We start from the raw sequence: 15,830 nt of genomic DNA on the forward strand, positions 1-15,830 counted from the left end.
CAAAATTTTTCAGAAATGATAAAAACATGAAAAATTTTCTTTTGGGTTTTAATCTGAAGGCAGAGATTAAAATCAGCTTTCAAGTTAACATAATTACATTTTTTATAATTAGCACTAATAATGTCACTAATTATTAATATATTTTGTATTTAAACATATATTGTGTAGCTATACTTTTATATCAAGCATAGAGTACAAAGAGCATAAGGAAACACTACCAGTAGTACATTTACTTTTTTTCTCTTAAGAAACTACACTGACTGAAGCACAGAGAAGAGGGGGGAATGACATCGTCCATCCAGTTCCAAAGATAGTAAGGATAGATATGTGCATTAGTTTCAGCTGATTAACACTTCATTTCAATCTGCTAACAAGAGTAACATACAGAAGAGTGTAAAAGAAAATTGAGGATTTGTTAGGGAACTATCACTTTGGCTTTAGGAAGGGAAAATTCGCGAGAGAGGCAATTCTGACATTGTGCTTGCGCAAGACTGAAGAAAAATCAAGACCTGCTCATAGGATTTGTTGGCCTTTAAAACACATTCGATGATGTAAAATGGCGCAAAATGTTTGAAATTCTGAGAAAAATTGGAGTAAGCTGTAGGGCAAGAAAGGTGACATACAACATGTACAAGAACCGAGACCAAAAATGAAGTATCCAATTTAAAAAGTGTATGAAGGCAGGGACGCAGTCTTTCACTCCTACTGTTCGTTCCACACACTAAAGAAATAATGAATGAAATAACAGAAAGGTTCAAGAGTGGGATTAAAAAACAGGGTGAAAGGATATCAATGATAGATTCACTGGTGGTATTGCTGTCCCCAGTGAAAGTGAACAAGAATTACAAGATCTGGTGAATGGAATGGACTGTCTGACAAGTACAGAACAAGGAGTACAAGCAAACTGGAAAAAAGGAAAAGTAATGAGAAGCAGCACAAATGAGCATAGCAAGAAGCTTAAAAACAAAATTGGTGATCATGAAGTAGACAAAGTTAAGGAATTCTGCTATCTTGTAAGCAGAATGACCAATGGACAAAGCAAGGACAATACAAAAAGACAAACAAGGGCAAAGAGGGCATTTATGACCAAGGAACAGTATCAAACATAGGCCTTAATTTGATGAAGAAATTTATTATTATTATTATTATTATTCATTTTTTTTGGATGCAGGGCATTCAATATCATGGTCATTATCGCCCTGACAACAGGTTAGTGTGTGTTTCTTGTATGGTGTAGGGGAGGCTCTCCTGATGTCCAGAGGCTGTCCCCATGTCCAGAGGACTCCCCAGCGCATTAGGGATGAGGCCCAACAGTTCTCAAAATTTAAAAACCTAAGAAACAGTGATGCTGGTGTCAGGCAGGATGGTGGGCAGTTCACCAATCAACTTGCATGCTACCCTGATGTCAGTACATAAGACACACAGCCAAAATGTGCTAAACCAAAAGTGGCACACCACAAGCTTCACAAAGCGGTGGATCCTCCTGTTGGAGGAGGAAACCATATGTTAAAGGACTATGTCCTATTCACAGTCTGGTGAGCAGCACTTCCTTCAATCAGTCAGGTTGGGTTGAAATCTGCCATACCTTTACGGTCGATTTGAGTGACCCGAGTTTGTTTCCTTGCAACCTCCAATGATTCAGTTTCCTATTGACACACAATGAAATGACAGCATGCAAGGGGATTGCATATAGGAGTACAAAATGCTGAAAATCACTTTGGGTCTCTGAGGTTGCCAAGGTGGCAATTTGTCCCACCTCTGGCTGTGTATTCAGAGGTGAGGTACATTCAGATTCTTGAGACAGTCAGCAGCACATACCCCAAATGGCTTGGTCACTTAGGGCTAACTCCTGAACATCCACTCAAAGTTACAGCAGACAGCCACACTGAGATAATGCTGAGATATTTGAGCCAGAAAGAGGCGCCGCCGAATCCAGAGTGGAGCTTCACCATCCTTTGCACACAAACTCTAAACTGGGCTCGTATAAGGCTCCGGTTGATATCCAAATGCTCTAACGGTAGATAGGATGTAACATTTCGAGGTAGCCAATAAGGGCCAAACCTGAGCTGATCTGACAAATGCCCTATAAAAATGCAGGAGGTGGACCTATCAGTTCCCCACACTTTCTACTGAGATATTTCAAATATTCAATGATCTGAAGCTTTTTGTTTGAAGTTCTTTTAGTTGTGGGAGCCCAGTTAATTCAGGGTGAAATAGTAGAGCCATAAAGAGCACAGTGGCCTCAAAATGTAAAACACAGGCTCCCATTGTTAGCTCTGGTTGGTGATAACTTTGTGGAGATGGTTAAAATTGACAAAGCAGTCTTCTCTGTTGAGAACCTAAAATTAGTTTTATTCACCCAAGCTTCCAGCCTCCTGATTGTCAACTACTTGCCTTGTCTTCTGTAAGTTTTGAGGAAAAGTAGATGATTGCAAAGTAATCTGTAAACAAAGAAAATCTGACAGGGCTATAGACTTTGGAGAAGATTCCTTTGATAGTGATTGTAAACAGTGTGACACTGAGTACACTGATTTGTGGGAACCCATTCTGCATGGCAACACCAATTTGATATTAGAAGCGCCATTTCCTAAAGGAAGGATTAGTTAAGAAGTGGCAGACATCCACGCAATCCACATTTATGAAGTTTGTGGAGGATGATGTACCTCCAGGAGGTGTCTTGAAACACTAATCAAATGGTTTCAGCCTAAGAAGGAATCCTGTAGCACCATTTCCAGTAGAGTAGTAGTTTTGGGGAAGGAGACCAGACAGCGAGGTCGTTGGTCTCATCGGATTAGGGAGAGATGGGGAAGGAAGTCGGCCGTGCCCTTTCAAAAGAACCATCCCGCTATTTGCCTGGAACGATTTAGGGAAATCACGGAAAGCCTAAATCAGGATGGCCAGACGTGGGATTGAACCGTCGTCCTCCCACTGCGCCACCTCGCTTGGTTTTCCAGCAGAACTAAGTTGTCAAGGCAGAATAGTACTGCCTGAAACTGCACTGGTTGCAGCACAGGTGACCTTGGGACTTGAGGAGCCAGATGAGGCAGCAGTTGATGATGCACTCTGGAGTATACCCCACACTACTGGTAAGGGCTCCCAGTAACTGTTGGGTCTGTTATGATCCTTGCCTGGTTTCATTCAAGGGATAAGGAATTAATATTGCTTCCTTCCAAGTCATATGATACTGTCCATCAAACCAGATTCAACAGAAACAAGATAGGAACCCTCCTTTGGCTTCAGGACAAAGATGGCAGAGCATGGCATAATGACTGATCCAGTTATGGAACAGTGTCTCTGGCCGCAGACAGAACAGATTTCAATTCCCACATGGAGAATGGAAGATTGTAGACGTCATCACAGGAGAAGCAGCACAGCCTCCTCATATCCACAGCCCTACGGAATACCTGGAATGCAGGAGCTCATCTGGGTAACACAGTGATTGTAAAAAAGGGTTCAGCTAAAATCCAAACTGTCTTTAAACATGTCCACCAATGTCTCATTTCTCAACAAGGCCTTAAAGAGAAGTGTACTACCCTTGCATGAAATCTGCCCTGTTGAGTCCCAGACTTTTGCAATGAAATGGACCGATTAATGGAAGTTACAAAATACCTCCTTGCATTCTCTTCCATTCTTTTATCACTCGCCTCAATTGTGTTCTTGCAGACCTGAAGGCATGAAGCATTTCTGTAGTTGGATTGTGTTTGAATTTCTGCAAAACTGGAAGCCTGGCTCTGATTGCTGAGTGATATTTGTCATTCCACCAAGGGACAGGTCATCATCTAAGGTTGTTGCCAGACTGGATAATGAAATCTGCGGCAGCTCATTTGATCTCACAGGTTATATGGCCCATCTCCTGGTCACAATCCTGTTTGAAGATGGCCTGCTGAAAGTGTCCCAACCAATCTGCATTTGAACCATTTATCTTTACAGTCTCCCGTTAACCACTGTCCAAACTGGCAGACAAATCCACACTGGAAAGTGGACACTAGAAGGGAAATCTATGGCTACTTCCCACTGAACTGAATAGCTAAGGGGGTAAAAATGACGTCAATGGCTGAAGATGATCCTGTAGCTGTAGAAAAGTTTGTCATCTCGCCAAAGTTCAAAAGGCACTCTATAATTCTATCCCTGAAGCAAGTGGTAGCCAAGCCCCACAGCACATTGGGTGCTTTGAAGTCACCCAAGAGGAGAAATGGACAGGGAAATGCATGGAAGAGATATCAGTACACCTGCAGGCAACAGATCATGGGGTGGAGGATATAGAGAACACACAATGATTTTAACTAGTGTGAGAACTTCCATAGCAACTACGTGTATGGCTGTGTTAAGGGGGACAGGAGAGTAGCAACATCTGTCAAAAAAATCACTTTACTGTTGGACATAGTCCTTCCTGTAGGGTGGCAAACCATTCATGCAGGTGTGTCAGTGACTTCAAAATGAGTTTCTTTCAAGCAGATGTAGAACAGACACTCCAGAGCCAGGTTCTATAACTCTACCAAATATGATCGGTATCCATTTAAGCACTACTGCAATAGGGAAGTCCCTATGGGAGTGATGGTTGTCTCTGTCTTTCTGCCTCAGCAGTGGCAATTTACATGAGAGGTCAGGGGGAACATGAGAAGGTGCCCAGCTTTCCAGTTCATGTGGATATCAATGTCCTCAAGCATAAAGTCATTATTCAAAGGCAAAATGCTCACTGATTCAATAGTTTTGCTGCCAGTTTTGTCCAAATCAAATGACTTTTTGTGCGACAGTTTCCTTACTTATGGGTGGAATTGCTTGGATGGGTAGAGAACAGCTTAATGATTGTCTGATTTGTGTGCATTGGAATGTGGCCAAGGTTCCAAATGATTTCTGGTTCAAGTGTAGCTCTTCCCCCACAGGTTCACTGACAAGCACATGTAGTTTTACCTGAATCTGTGGCCTGGGTTTGTTTGGAGGCATCACCTTGGCAATTGGCTCCTTAAGGGTCGATGCAGAAGAAATAGTGAATACTGGAGGGTATGAAAGCTTTTATAGCTTCACCATAGGGCATGCTTCTCGTAACTTTCAACTCCTGAATTTTCCTTTCTTTGTTATAAACTGCACACTTTCTTCTCCATAATGGGTGATCCATGGAGCAGCCTACATTTCAGAGGAAATGTAGAAGAGTTACCGAATTCATGAGCTGAGCCTCCATAATTTCCACATGTAGCTGTCCTAACACATAGCATAATGGTATGACCAAATCTTTGACATCGGAAGCATCGCATTTGGTTGGGGACATACTGATGAACCTTAAGACTGATACAGCTTACAAAAATATGTACAGGTAATTCCGGTGTGTTGCACATTAGAATAAATGCTGCTGTTTTTTAAAAATGTGATATTGACTCTCTCATAGTTGTGCATTTACATGACACCCAAATTTTTCCACTACTAAAATAACTCCTCAGGGTCCATTTCCAATATATTGCAGCAGGTTCTATGGCGAATTTCTTACTAACTATGGAGATGGACTGATAAAGCAAAGAATAAAGATGGCCTCCACGTAAGTGAAGAAATGAATATTTGGAAAACACTGACAAGAAAGAGGGACATGGTGATGGAACCTTTGTTAAGACATCAGAAATAAATTCCGTGATACTAAAGGGTGCTGTAAGGGTAAAAACTACAGGAAGACATATTTGGAATATATTTAATAAATAATTTAGGATGTAGGATGAAAGTGTTACTCAGATGAAGAAGTTGGCACAAGAAAGGAATTCATTGTGGGTCACATCAAACCAGTCACAAGACTGATGACAAAAGTGTTGAGTGCAAGTCAAAATATCTTTTCCTAGATAAAAGATCTGCAATTCTCATTTTCACTTTTGAGAAATAAAATATGAACCATAAGGCTTTTAGACACAATCATGTTGCAAAAAACACACACACACACACACACACACACACACACACACACATTGGTTCATGAAGGTCAGTCCATTTGTAAAAATTAATGGGCAGAAGTCCTAAATAACTTTGATGCGTGTGCTTATAATTTAGTGCTATAATATTCCATATATTCATAATGTGATCATGACAGTTTTTATGTAGTTTATCACTAAAGATTATTTAATTTTTATTTGGAAGAATGAAAGTTAAAAATCAGCCAAACAAAGACAAGAATACAACTTACTTCTCAGGCACAACAGCTTTAATTAGAACATCTGGGTCCAGAGGAAATGGAAGAGGCTCAAAATTGGCAAAATTAATCTTGAATGCTTCAGGATCTGCCAATAAGGCCTGGAGTCTCTCAGTCTGTGTGAAAGTATGTTTTCTTCAATAACTGTTTTGAATACATACAATCATAAAAATTACATGGATCAAATAATATAGCTAACACATACCTTTTTCTTTCTGTTTCCACTCTCTCTTGCAACTGTTTTAACAAGTTTCACAAGTTTATCAATGAAGCCCTGTTGACGGGATAGAAAGACTCTTCGCTTTTGCAGATCAGCATTACCTTTGAGTAGAGTCTACAACAGATATATAACAAGAAGTGGTCTGGAACACTCAAAACTATGAGCTTCGCCAGATTATAGAACATTAAAATTATGAGTTATCAATACGTACCTGTGAGAACATTCTCATAACTGTTAAGTACATATCTCTGACTCTGCTATCCTGCTTCACAGCAGGTTCTTGGTCTTCACATTCTATCAACAGGTACCTAAGATATAATTTTAGTTAGCAATATTGATTTTAAAGATTAAATTACCGTATTTACTCGAATCTAAGCCGCACTTTTTTTCCGGTTTTTGCAATCCAAAAAACCGCCTGCGGCTTAGAATCGAGTGCAAAGCAAGTGGAAGTTCCGAAAGATGTTGGTAGGTGCCGCCAACTAACTTCTGCTGTCGAATAGATGTAGCGCTACACAGGCATGCTGTGTAGGCACAAAGATAAATACTGGGGCCAAAACCTCCGTGTCAGTAAATAAATTTAAAAAAAAAGGTGGAAGACAAGCTTTTTTTGCTCCGCCTCGAGTTTCAACCACTACATTTTCATACATTATCCAACAAAGTAAATACAAATTCCGTATTTTTCATCTTCGAATGTAGCAGAATTTCAATGTACTACGAAAATCCGACTGGCAAGACTGTTTGGGATGTTTGTCAATATGGCCAAATCTACGTTCTGAATTATTTCCTACCCATGAGAAGAGATGGTTGCTAATAGGAACGTTATGAAATGTGAATCACATATAGTATTCTCTTCGCCATAAGAATAATAAGAACAAACATTTTGCCATGTATTCTTTCGTGTTTGCTGTTATCTCCTTTAAATCCTGTTTGCCTAATAAACTACGAAACTAGAGTGAGACAACAGCAAACGCGGAAGAATATACATATCGTGTCATGTTTATATTCGTATTATTCTTATGCCTAATAGTGATACAGTCAGAAATGAAGCACGGCAACTGACTAGATTTTTAAATCTAAGATGACTTTAATTTCTGTGCAGAATTTGATGTACTAAAGAAGCGGCCGCAAAGATTTTCAAACGGAGAAAAATTTTCGCCTAACTCTCGTTCAGAACATGTTCTACCATACGCAGTCTATTATTTGGTTCTTATTGATCATTATCAAAGAAAGAAGCAGCGTAAGTAACAACAAATAGCTATCTCTTGCCGTTGTTTCTCTAATGAGACGATTCCTCTTTTTTTAATTGTAAGCGGCAGTAGCACGCACAAAAGCAACTCATGCCACGAGCGGCGACAGGCCGTAAACACACACTATAAGAATGCGACAAACAATGCATGACAGAGTACAGTAATGCATTTTCAGCTTAGACTGACAAACACCTATAACAAAGAAAATGGCACTTATCAGATCAAAGCAAAATAAGCAATCTATTCAAATCAGATGAAGCATGTGAAAAAGGAAGGGTACCCATATAAATACGGACGGAGCGCCTGACGCATAGCAAGGGTCACCTGGTAAAGCTTAACTGTTAAGCAAACGACTCGAACCAAACTACTTTAGGTTTATTGTCATTCATTCAACCTAAATTGTGTCTCATATTACAACGGACCTACTTTATTTCGATTTGGAGGTGCGGCCTAAAACGTTTCTATCTCCTTGAATTTTGCGTCTCAAATTTCAGGTGCGGCTTAGATTTGGGAATTTTTTTTTTCCTTTATTTCGAGCCTCATTTTTTAGGTGCGGCTTAGATTTGAGGGCGGCTTAGGTTCGAGTAAATACGGTAGTTGACATGTCAAGTTTAGATACTGATCATATAAGAATTGTTTAAAAAACATCTGGTACAGACTGTATTTGAGTGAGTAGGGCACTTTTGTTTAAAACAAACAGCCAATCAGCACAAAACTGTCTTAATACTTCAGAATTAAGAACAACTTTTTCAATTTTCCAATTTTCTGTCCAGCACAGAGTCCAGTTAACTTATATTTTACAATACCTTTAACTCGTATTGTTTATTATGACACGAATTGCTCTAGTTTCTTTTACTGAATAAAGAAATTTAAAGTGTGTATAAGAAAAAAAAAGCTTTGATGATTGCACTACTGCACAGTATGTAAAGGTAACACACCATTTTTATTTTAATGCATTCAGGTAAGAGAGCGCACACAACCACCTAATATATGGCCATGTTACAATCATCATAATATTTCTTGTCATCTGGCACTATAAATGGCAAGATTGGTGGAGGAAGACGGAATTTTACTAGCTACCAGTGGTTCATAACTGGGGCACCTTCAAATGTGGCATGCATTGTAACACGAATACCTGAGGCCATGCTAGGAACCACAAATTAAAGTAGTAACAAACAATGGACACCAAGATTTTTTTGGGACACACTGTCTTGGTAAAAGAGAAAGGTAAGAAAAAGTTTTTAAACAAAATGTCAGATCAAACACTTAATTCATTGGGAACCCAAACAGTACAGCCTCCTGAAATGGGTCAACTCTTACTCTATGATTCTTGCATATGATCTTTCTTCCAATACCATATTAGTTCTCACAGTTTGTGTTCCCCTATCTGATAGTTATCTTCAGACTACCTCACGTCCTGGAAGAAACAGTTTATTCTGATAGTTCCTACATCTTCTATACTGGATTTTCTTCTTCATAAACTTGGGTTTTGAAAAAGACTGTTTAATTTTGTTGCAAATTATATGACCAAATATGTTCATTAATGCTTATTTATTCATAAAATGATCTGAATTTATGAAGAAGCTATTCTTTCATGATATCATGAACTATTAAACAAGGTGTCATACAATAAAAAGGGATGAATATTCCCTCCTATCTATCATCCTTCAATGAAATCTGCCAGCTAACTGGTCTCCTAGTTTTTCTTGACAAGTTTAACTAATATAATGCTCTCTCGTTTCCCGTTGAGTGAATTCATTGAAGCGATACAATGTATCAATTACTGTCAGTCCCATCAGCCGGCAAAGGTGATGGGAGTAACACTTATCAAAACAGCAAGGTATTTTGATGAACTCTTTCACCTGGATCCCACATCTCAACTTAAATCTTGACTCATCATCACAACACACTTTTATGCCCTACGAAAACTCTTCACCACATATGTAAGTGTAATGCAGTGCTGTAAATCCCACAAAATGCAAATTGTCAGTACCATTTTCTGTGTAATGTATGCAAGGTAAGGATGATGTATGAAGAAATGTTTATCAGCCAATTTCCATACAAGTTTTGAGATTATGAAGCCCATCTTTACAGTGAACGGTCACAGGTAAGTTGTTTAGAAAAGCAGTATCAAAACTTCTAAACTCTTAACACTTTGCTGTCCACATGTGTCTTACAAAGTTCTCAACCCTTCTCCCCTACTTTCATGAAATTCTGAAGACACACATAAGTACGTAAATAAATACAAAATTGGTTTATTTCATATATTTGTTTATTTGCATTGTCTCTGGGACTTAGAATATCTCTTTTTTTATATGATATGCAGCAAAACAGCCTCCAAGACGTAATGTAACTCCATCAGGCTTGCACATTAAGTTTGTTGTTCTTTTTTGTTTTTGGAACATACATGGCAGTTTCTTCATTTTCATTTATTTGTTTCAGAAATACGTAGGCCTATTAGCTGGTATTGCTTTATGTGACCGGAAAGTCTGTCAACCAGATCATGATGAGACGTATGCGATGTAGTGGCAACCTCTAAGTTTTGCTCCACTCACTCATCGTAAATAATCGAATCGTCTCTTTTCTGCCATGATGAAAGGGCACATGAACTTATAAAAACAAAGAACTTGTGGACATGTGTAACTTATTGTTACACAAACAGAACACCAAAAGAATGCCAAAGATACTAAAGTGCTGTCGCCTGCAACTGTGCGATACTGGCTGTGGCCGTGCGGTTCTAGGCACTTAAGTCTGGAACCATGTGAACGCTACGGTTGCAGGTTCGAATCCTGCCTTAGGCATAGATGTGTGTGATGGACTTGTTATTTAGGTTTAAGTAGTTCTAAGTTCTAGGGGACTGATGACCTCGGATGGTAAGTCCCATAGTGCTCAGAGCCATTTGAATGTTCTTTTGCACGATACTATACTCACTACACCACTGTCGTGTGACTGGCCATTGACCATTATTTCACGCACAACACCACTGTGGTGTCGCCGGATGGTAGAGTGTTATGAGGTGGCAAACCTACTCTGCAATATGCTTTGCACATCCACCTTGTCTGCAACAATACTACAAGGTGCACCACTTTACTTCTGCCATTTCTTCCCCAACATTTGAGGCTTCAATGAAACAAATTTGTTACACATGTATCATTCAAAGTATTTTCCATTGCTGGCCACTACTTTCTCCCATCTTCCGGGCAGTGTATAAATCCCACATCACAAAAATTGTTCATCATCTTAAGTGCTCCATGAATCGATCCAATTTGTGACTACTTCACGAGATCAGAAGTGTTGGTCAGCCAAGCCATGCGCCATTGATCTAAACAGGTGATAGTAAGAGGGAGCGACGTCTGGAGAATATGGCAGGTGTGGTAGGACTACCCATTTTTAAGACTTTCAAGTATGTTTTGACCTTTTTTGCAACATGGGGTCGAGCATTGTCATGCTGCAAAATCAGTTTATCGTGCCTCTCGCTGTACTGCGGCCTTTTGTCTTTTAATGCTCAGCTCAAATGCATTAATTACATTTGATAACGAGCACCTGTGATTGTTTCACTTGCTTTTAACACCTCATAATACCCAACACTGAGCTGGTCCCACCAAATGCAGAGCATGATCTTTGAGCCATGAATATTTGGTATGGCCGTCAACGTGGAAGCACAGTCAGGATATCCCCATGACTTTTTGCATTTAGGGTTGTCATAATGAACCCATTTTTTGTCCCTAGTCACAATGAGATACAGAAATCCCTTCCATTTTTGCCTCTGAAGCAACTGCTCACAAACACTCAAATGCTGTTCAACATTTATTGGTTGCAGCTCACAAGAGACCCAAGTTCCCTCTTTCTGAATCATGCCCATGGGCCCGAGACATTTTGAAATGGCTGGCTGTGTCACTCCCATTAATCATGCCAATTTTTCTTGAGTTTGACTTGAGTCTCCACTCAGCAATGTCTCCAAATCTGCATTTTCGAAAACACTCTCTCTTCCACCACTATGCCAGTCTACGATGTTAAAATAACTGTGCCTGAAGTGTTGAAACCACTCACAACACGTTCTTTCACTAATAGCGTCCTTACCACATGTACTTGAGAGCATTCAATGATACTCAGCCACTGTTTTCTTCATATTGAAACAAAACAGCAACACCTCCCACAAATGACTATAATTAGGTTCAAACTGACATTTTCAATCAAAAACAACTTTATGATGCAGACACAAATCAACTAATGTGACTGAGGTCATGTTGGCTGAGGTCCAAGGTAACTGCCTGATGTATGCGATCTGTTTCTTTTGACCGCTACTTACCGTTGTCGCTCCTATTGGCAAACAGCAGAAACAACGTTGTACGACTTGTAGTTACTTCTCAGTTTTCCACAGTTCAATTTGCCTTTTCAATTTATAAACTCCATATTCTCTTTGTCCGAATGCCTTACAAATTTTATATTGATCTCTTTTTATAATTTCCTTATTTTACCTGTCTTGACAATTCCTCATACTCCCATTTTTTTCTTAATTTCTAAATCTCTCCCCATACACTGCTCATAACTCTCAGATTTTAATGTAACTCCAAAAACTGAATACTGACTGTCAGTACACTGTCACTACTTATTTCTTTCCTGCCCTCGTCTCTCCTGTTCTGGCCTTCTGGTGTTATTTTCTTTGCCCCAACACTTTTACATCTTAAACTTTTTACTGCCTTCCGCTTTTTCCACATTTCTTAAAGAGTATTTAGAAATTCTTAACTGACAGTACTTTTTAATTTGTACATATCAAATCTGATCACATTACTTCTGTTTGTGCACCTAGTTAGTACTAAATCCTGTCTAATAATTTCCGCGGCCACGTGAGTGTGTGGTTCTGCATACTACTGCTGGAAAAGAACTAGTGCTCAAAAAATATTGTGAATACAGTTTCCTGTTATGTGTTACTGTGCTCCATGCATTGATCTGCTATAGACGAGCAATTTCCTTTCCCTTATTTTACATACTGTTCCATCCAGGAATTTCACTGTTGCAACAACAACAAAAACAATCAAATAAAATCAATATGATTCACATGCAATACTTGCCAGTAGAAGTAGTTGGCAAGAGTGGAATTTTGACAGGCACGATGTATGAGAAATGATGCTAGGTCACATCCACCTGACATATCATCTTCCAGACAACTTGCATCTATAGTACCATCAGGTAGTTGATTTTGTGTTGCAGTCTCAGCTAAAGATGCAGAGCGAACTATCTGAGAAGCACCATCATCAGTGTTGGGTAACTCATGCACTGGTGTAGGAGTAAAGCTCTGAGACTTTTTCAGGATTCCTGAATCCCCACTCTCCTTGTTGTCACTGCTACAAAGAAAATTTACAATTATAAAATTGGTCCAATAATTGACAAAAGCAAATATGACAAATACATAAGTCTGACAAGTTCAAAAGAACTAAAAATTAATGGCCCAGCAATTTCAGTATTAAAAACATGCATCAGTTTATGTTACAGTACTTGTATGCAAACATTAACATTGTCTACAGTGTTAAAATCTGGTTCAGTAGGACTCTCTTATTAAGATCTGTACATAAAAATGCAGATAAGCAAATCACCTTCAATTATACATCCCTTTCACCGCTTCTAACATCCTCAAATTTTCGATAAATTATCTTACAATAATATTACAGACGTCTTTCTGACAGCAGAATTTTGTAACTCTCTCTTAATTTGGTTTTCTAAAAGCCAGCTTTAATCTCATAAATGAAGTCCTAACAGAGCTATGGATGAAATCTAACCACCTGAAAGACCTTCAGTAGTATGGAATATAAAATTTTACCTTGTAAACTTTAATATTATAGCTTTAATGACATATCATTTGCAAGGCTAGATTATAATTCTCTCAACAGAACAGGAGGTCACACTGGCCGCCAAAGGAATAAAATCATGCCGAGAACAAAGGAACACAAAAGCCCCAAAAGACAGTTCAGCCATGTAATTTTACTTTCCAGGGACCATAGCTATATCTCATTATGCAGTAGACTGTGTTAAATGATTTACAAATATAATAAGCTTTGAAAATAATTTATCATCTGCTACAGTCACATTAATTTTCAAACTAAATTAACCGTTTTGCAGATCATTTGCCATCCTCAGATCTATAACACAAACAAGTTTGAAGCTTATAAGAGAAGTTATGCAGATTATGCCAAAATTAAAATGAAATACAGTAAAATAAAGTGATGTCATACATGTGTTATATTTTAATAAAAATTTGAAACAGTATATGTAAATTTTTAATCTGTGGAATGAATAAAACTGCAACACAGAGTCTGCAGTTAGTGTATCTTAAGACACAGACGTGTTGCATTTGTAAAAGCAGGTATATTTTACACACGTGTTTAAAATTTCATCTTTAATAAGAAGTATCATACATACACCTTAATGTTAAAAAGAAACATTGAATATTTGCAGAGAGTTCTTGATGCAAATGATTTCATTTCTTACTGAGAGATGGCACCGCATTCTGGCATCCTGATCACTACATGCAAGCTCATTTCCTTCTTGACAGTGCTCCAGCTCAGACAACGTAAGCAGGCAACAGGTGAACTCAACTCTCTATATGCTCACATGATTGCAGAGCTCCAGAGTCTGTGTATTTATAAAATGTCATCTAAAAAATTTAGATCATTGCAACTGTCATCTGGAGCTGTATGTAAACATCACAAGTACATGACAAATGGAATCCACCTGCTGCCTGCCTGCGGCGTCAGAGAGTGTGCTATCAACAAGGAAATAAGCATGTGGGCGGCAACCAGGATGCCGGACTTCAGTGCCTTCTGCTCAGAAACAAAATTATCTGCCTCGTACAAATCCCTACTCATTTTCAATACTACTTTTTAACAACAGTATTTATAAATAAGATATTTCTTATTTAACAAAAAATAAATCTGGTGTTAACTTATTGTTATACTATCAGACTATGCATTGGGCCATATCCATGCAGATGGTGCAGTAAGGAAGGGACACCAACAGCTGTGGGGGCTTTGGTATCTGAGTTTGATTCAAAATTTCACACCTAGCCCAAGTATCTATAGTGTGTTTGTGCACCTGAGGGGTGCAGCTGCTTCGGCAAGCATGTGAGGTGGCTCCATCCTTTGATGAGGGTTTACCAATACATCGCACACCTGCGACTGTGGCCAGTCTTTCACTAGTGACTGGAGTCAGATACACGGACAGTATTTTGATCCTGTCTGATAAAACATTTCATTGTTTGGACTTTTCCCTGGAATGTAGTGTGTGGTTAGACAACTTGGGTATGCCCTGGACTTACACTGTTTATGAATTCACCTCGTGGTCTCCACTGTCAGTCACCACTGTGACCGTCTATTTTGTTCCGCCAATCTCCTCCTTACCGCTAGTGTGAGTAATCAAACTGTTTCTACCTATGCACAGTAAGATAGAAAAGGGGCTCCAACCTAAACAACAACGTATATGGTAGGGGAGATGCAGTTCAACAGCAGAAACCTAGGCACAAATGCATACCTCACATAACTTGTAAGCTACAGCTAACAGGCCTCCAAATGACAGTTGTTGTTGTGGTCTTCAGTCCTGTGACTGGTTTGATGCAGCTCTCCATGCTACTCTATCCCGTGCAAGCTTCTTCATCTCCCAGTACCTACTGCAACCCACATCCTTCTGAACCTGCTTGGTGTATTCATCTATTGGTCTCCTTGATACCTCAGAACATGTCCTACCAACCGATCCCTTCTCCTAGTCAACTTGTGCCACAAACTTCTCTTCTCCCAATCCTATTCAACACCACCTCATTAGTTATGTGGTCTATGCATCTTATCTTCAGCATTCTTCTGTAGCACCACATTTCAGAAGCTTCTATTCTCCTCTTGTCCAAACTATTTATTGTCCATGTTTCACTTCCATACATGGCTACACTCCATACAAATACTTTCAGAAACGACTTCCTGACACTTAAATCTATACTCGATGTTAACAAATTTCTCTTCTTCAGAAACGCTTTCCTTGCAATTGCCAGTCTACATTTTATATCCTCTCTACTTCAACCATCAGATATTTTGCTCCCCAAATAGCAAAACTCCTTTACTACTTTAAGTGTCTCATTTCCTAATCTAATTCCTCAGCATCACCCGACTTAATTCGGCTACATTCTATTATCCTCGTTTTGCTTTTGTTGATGTTC

The 15,830-nt window shown here is 39.1% G+C and overlaps 1 protein-coding gene across 2 annotated transcripts in view; it reads right to left on the reverse strand.

The window, feature by feature from the left end:
* Window positions 1–15,830, reverse strand: part of LOC126282110 (phosphatidylinositol 3-kinase catalytic subunit type 3) — a 102,089-nt gene that overhangs the window by 29,290 nt on the left and 56,969 nt on the right. The window contains exons 10-13 of one of the 2 annotated variants that reach the window (XM_049981570.1): window positions 12,706–12,978; window positions 6,598–6,694; window positions 6,372–6,500; window positions 6,161–6,282 (exon numbers count right to left, since the gene is read on the reverse strand). In XM_049981570.1, the coding sequence (XP_049837527.1) occupies window positions 6,161–6,282; window positions 6,372–6,500; window positions 6,598–6,694; window positions 12,706–12,978 (621 nt within the window). The remainder of the gene's footprint in view (window positions 1–6,160; window positions 6,283–6,371; window positions 6,501–6,597; window positions 6,695–12,705; window positions 12,979–15,830) is intronic. The other variant, XM_049981571.1, reaches the window with a different exon arrangement.

The sequence above is a fragment of the Schistocerca gregaria genome, chromosome 7 (genome assembly GCF_023897955.1).
Source record: "Schistocerca gregaria isolate iqSchGreg1 chromosome 7, iqSchGreg1.2, whole genome shotgun sequence".
In the NCBI taxonomy this organism is placed as follows: domain Eukaryota; kingdom Metazoa; phylum Arthropoda; class Insecta; order Orthoptera; family Acrididae; genus Schistocerca; species Schistocerca gregaria.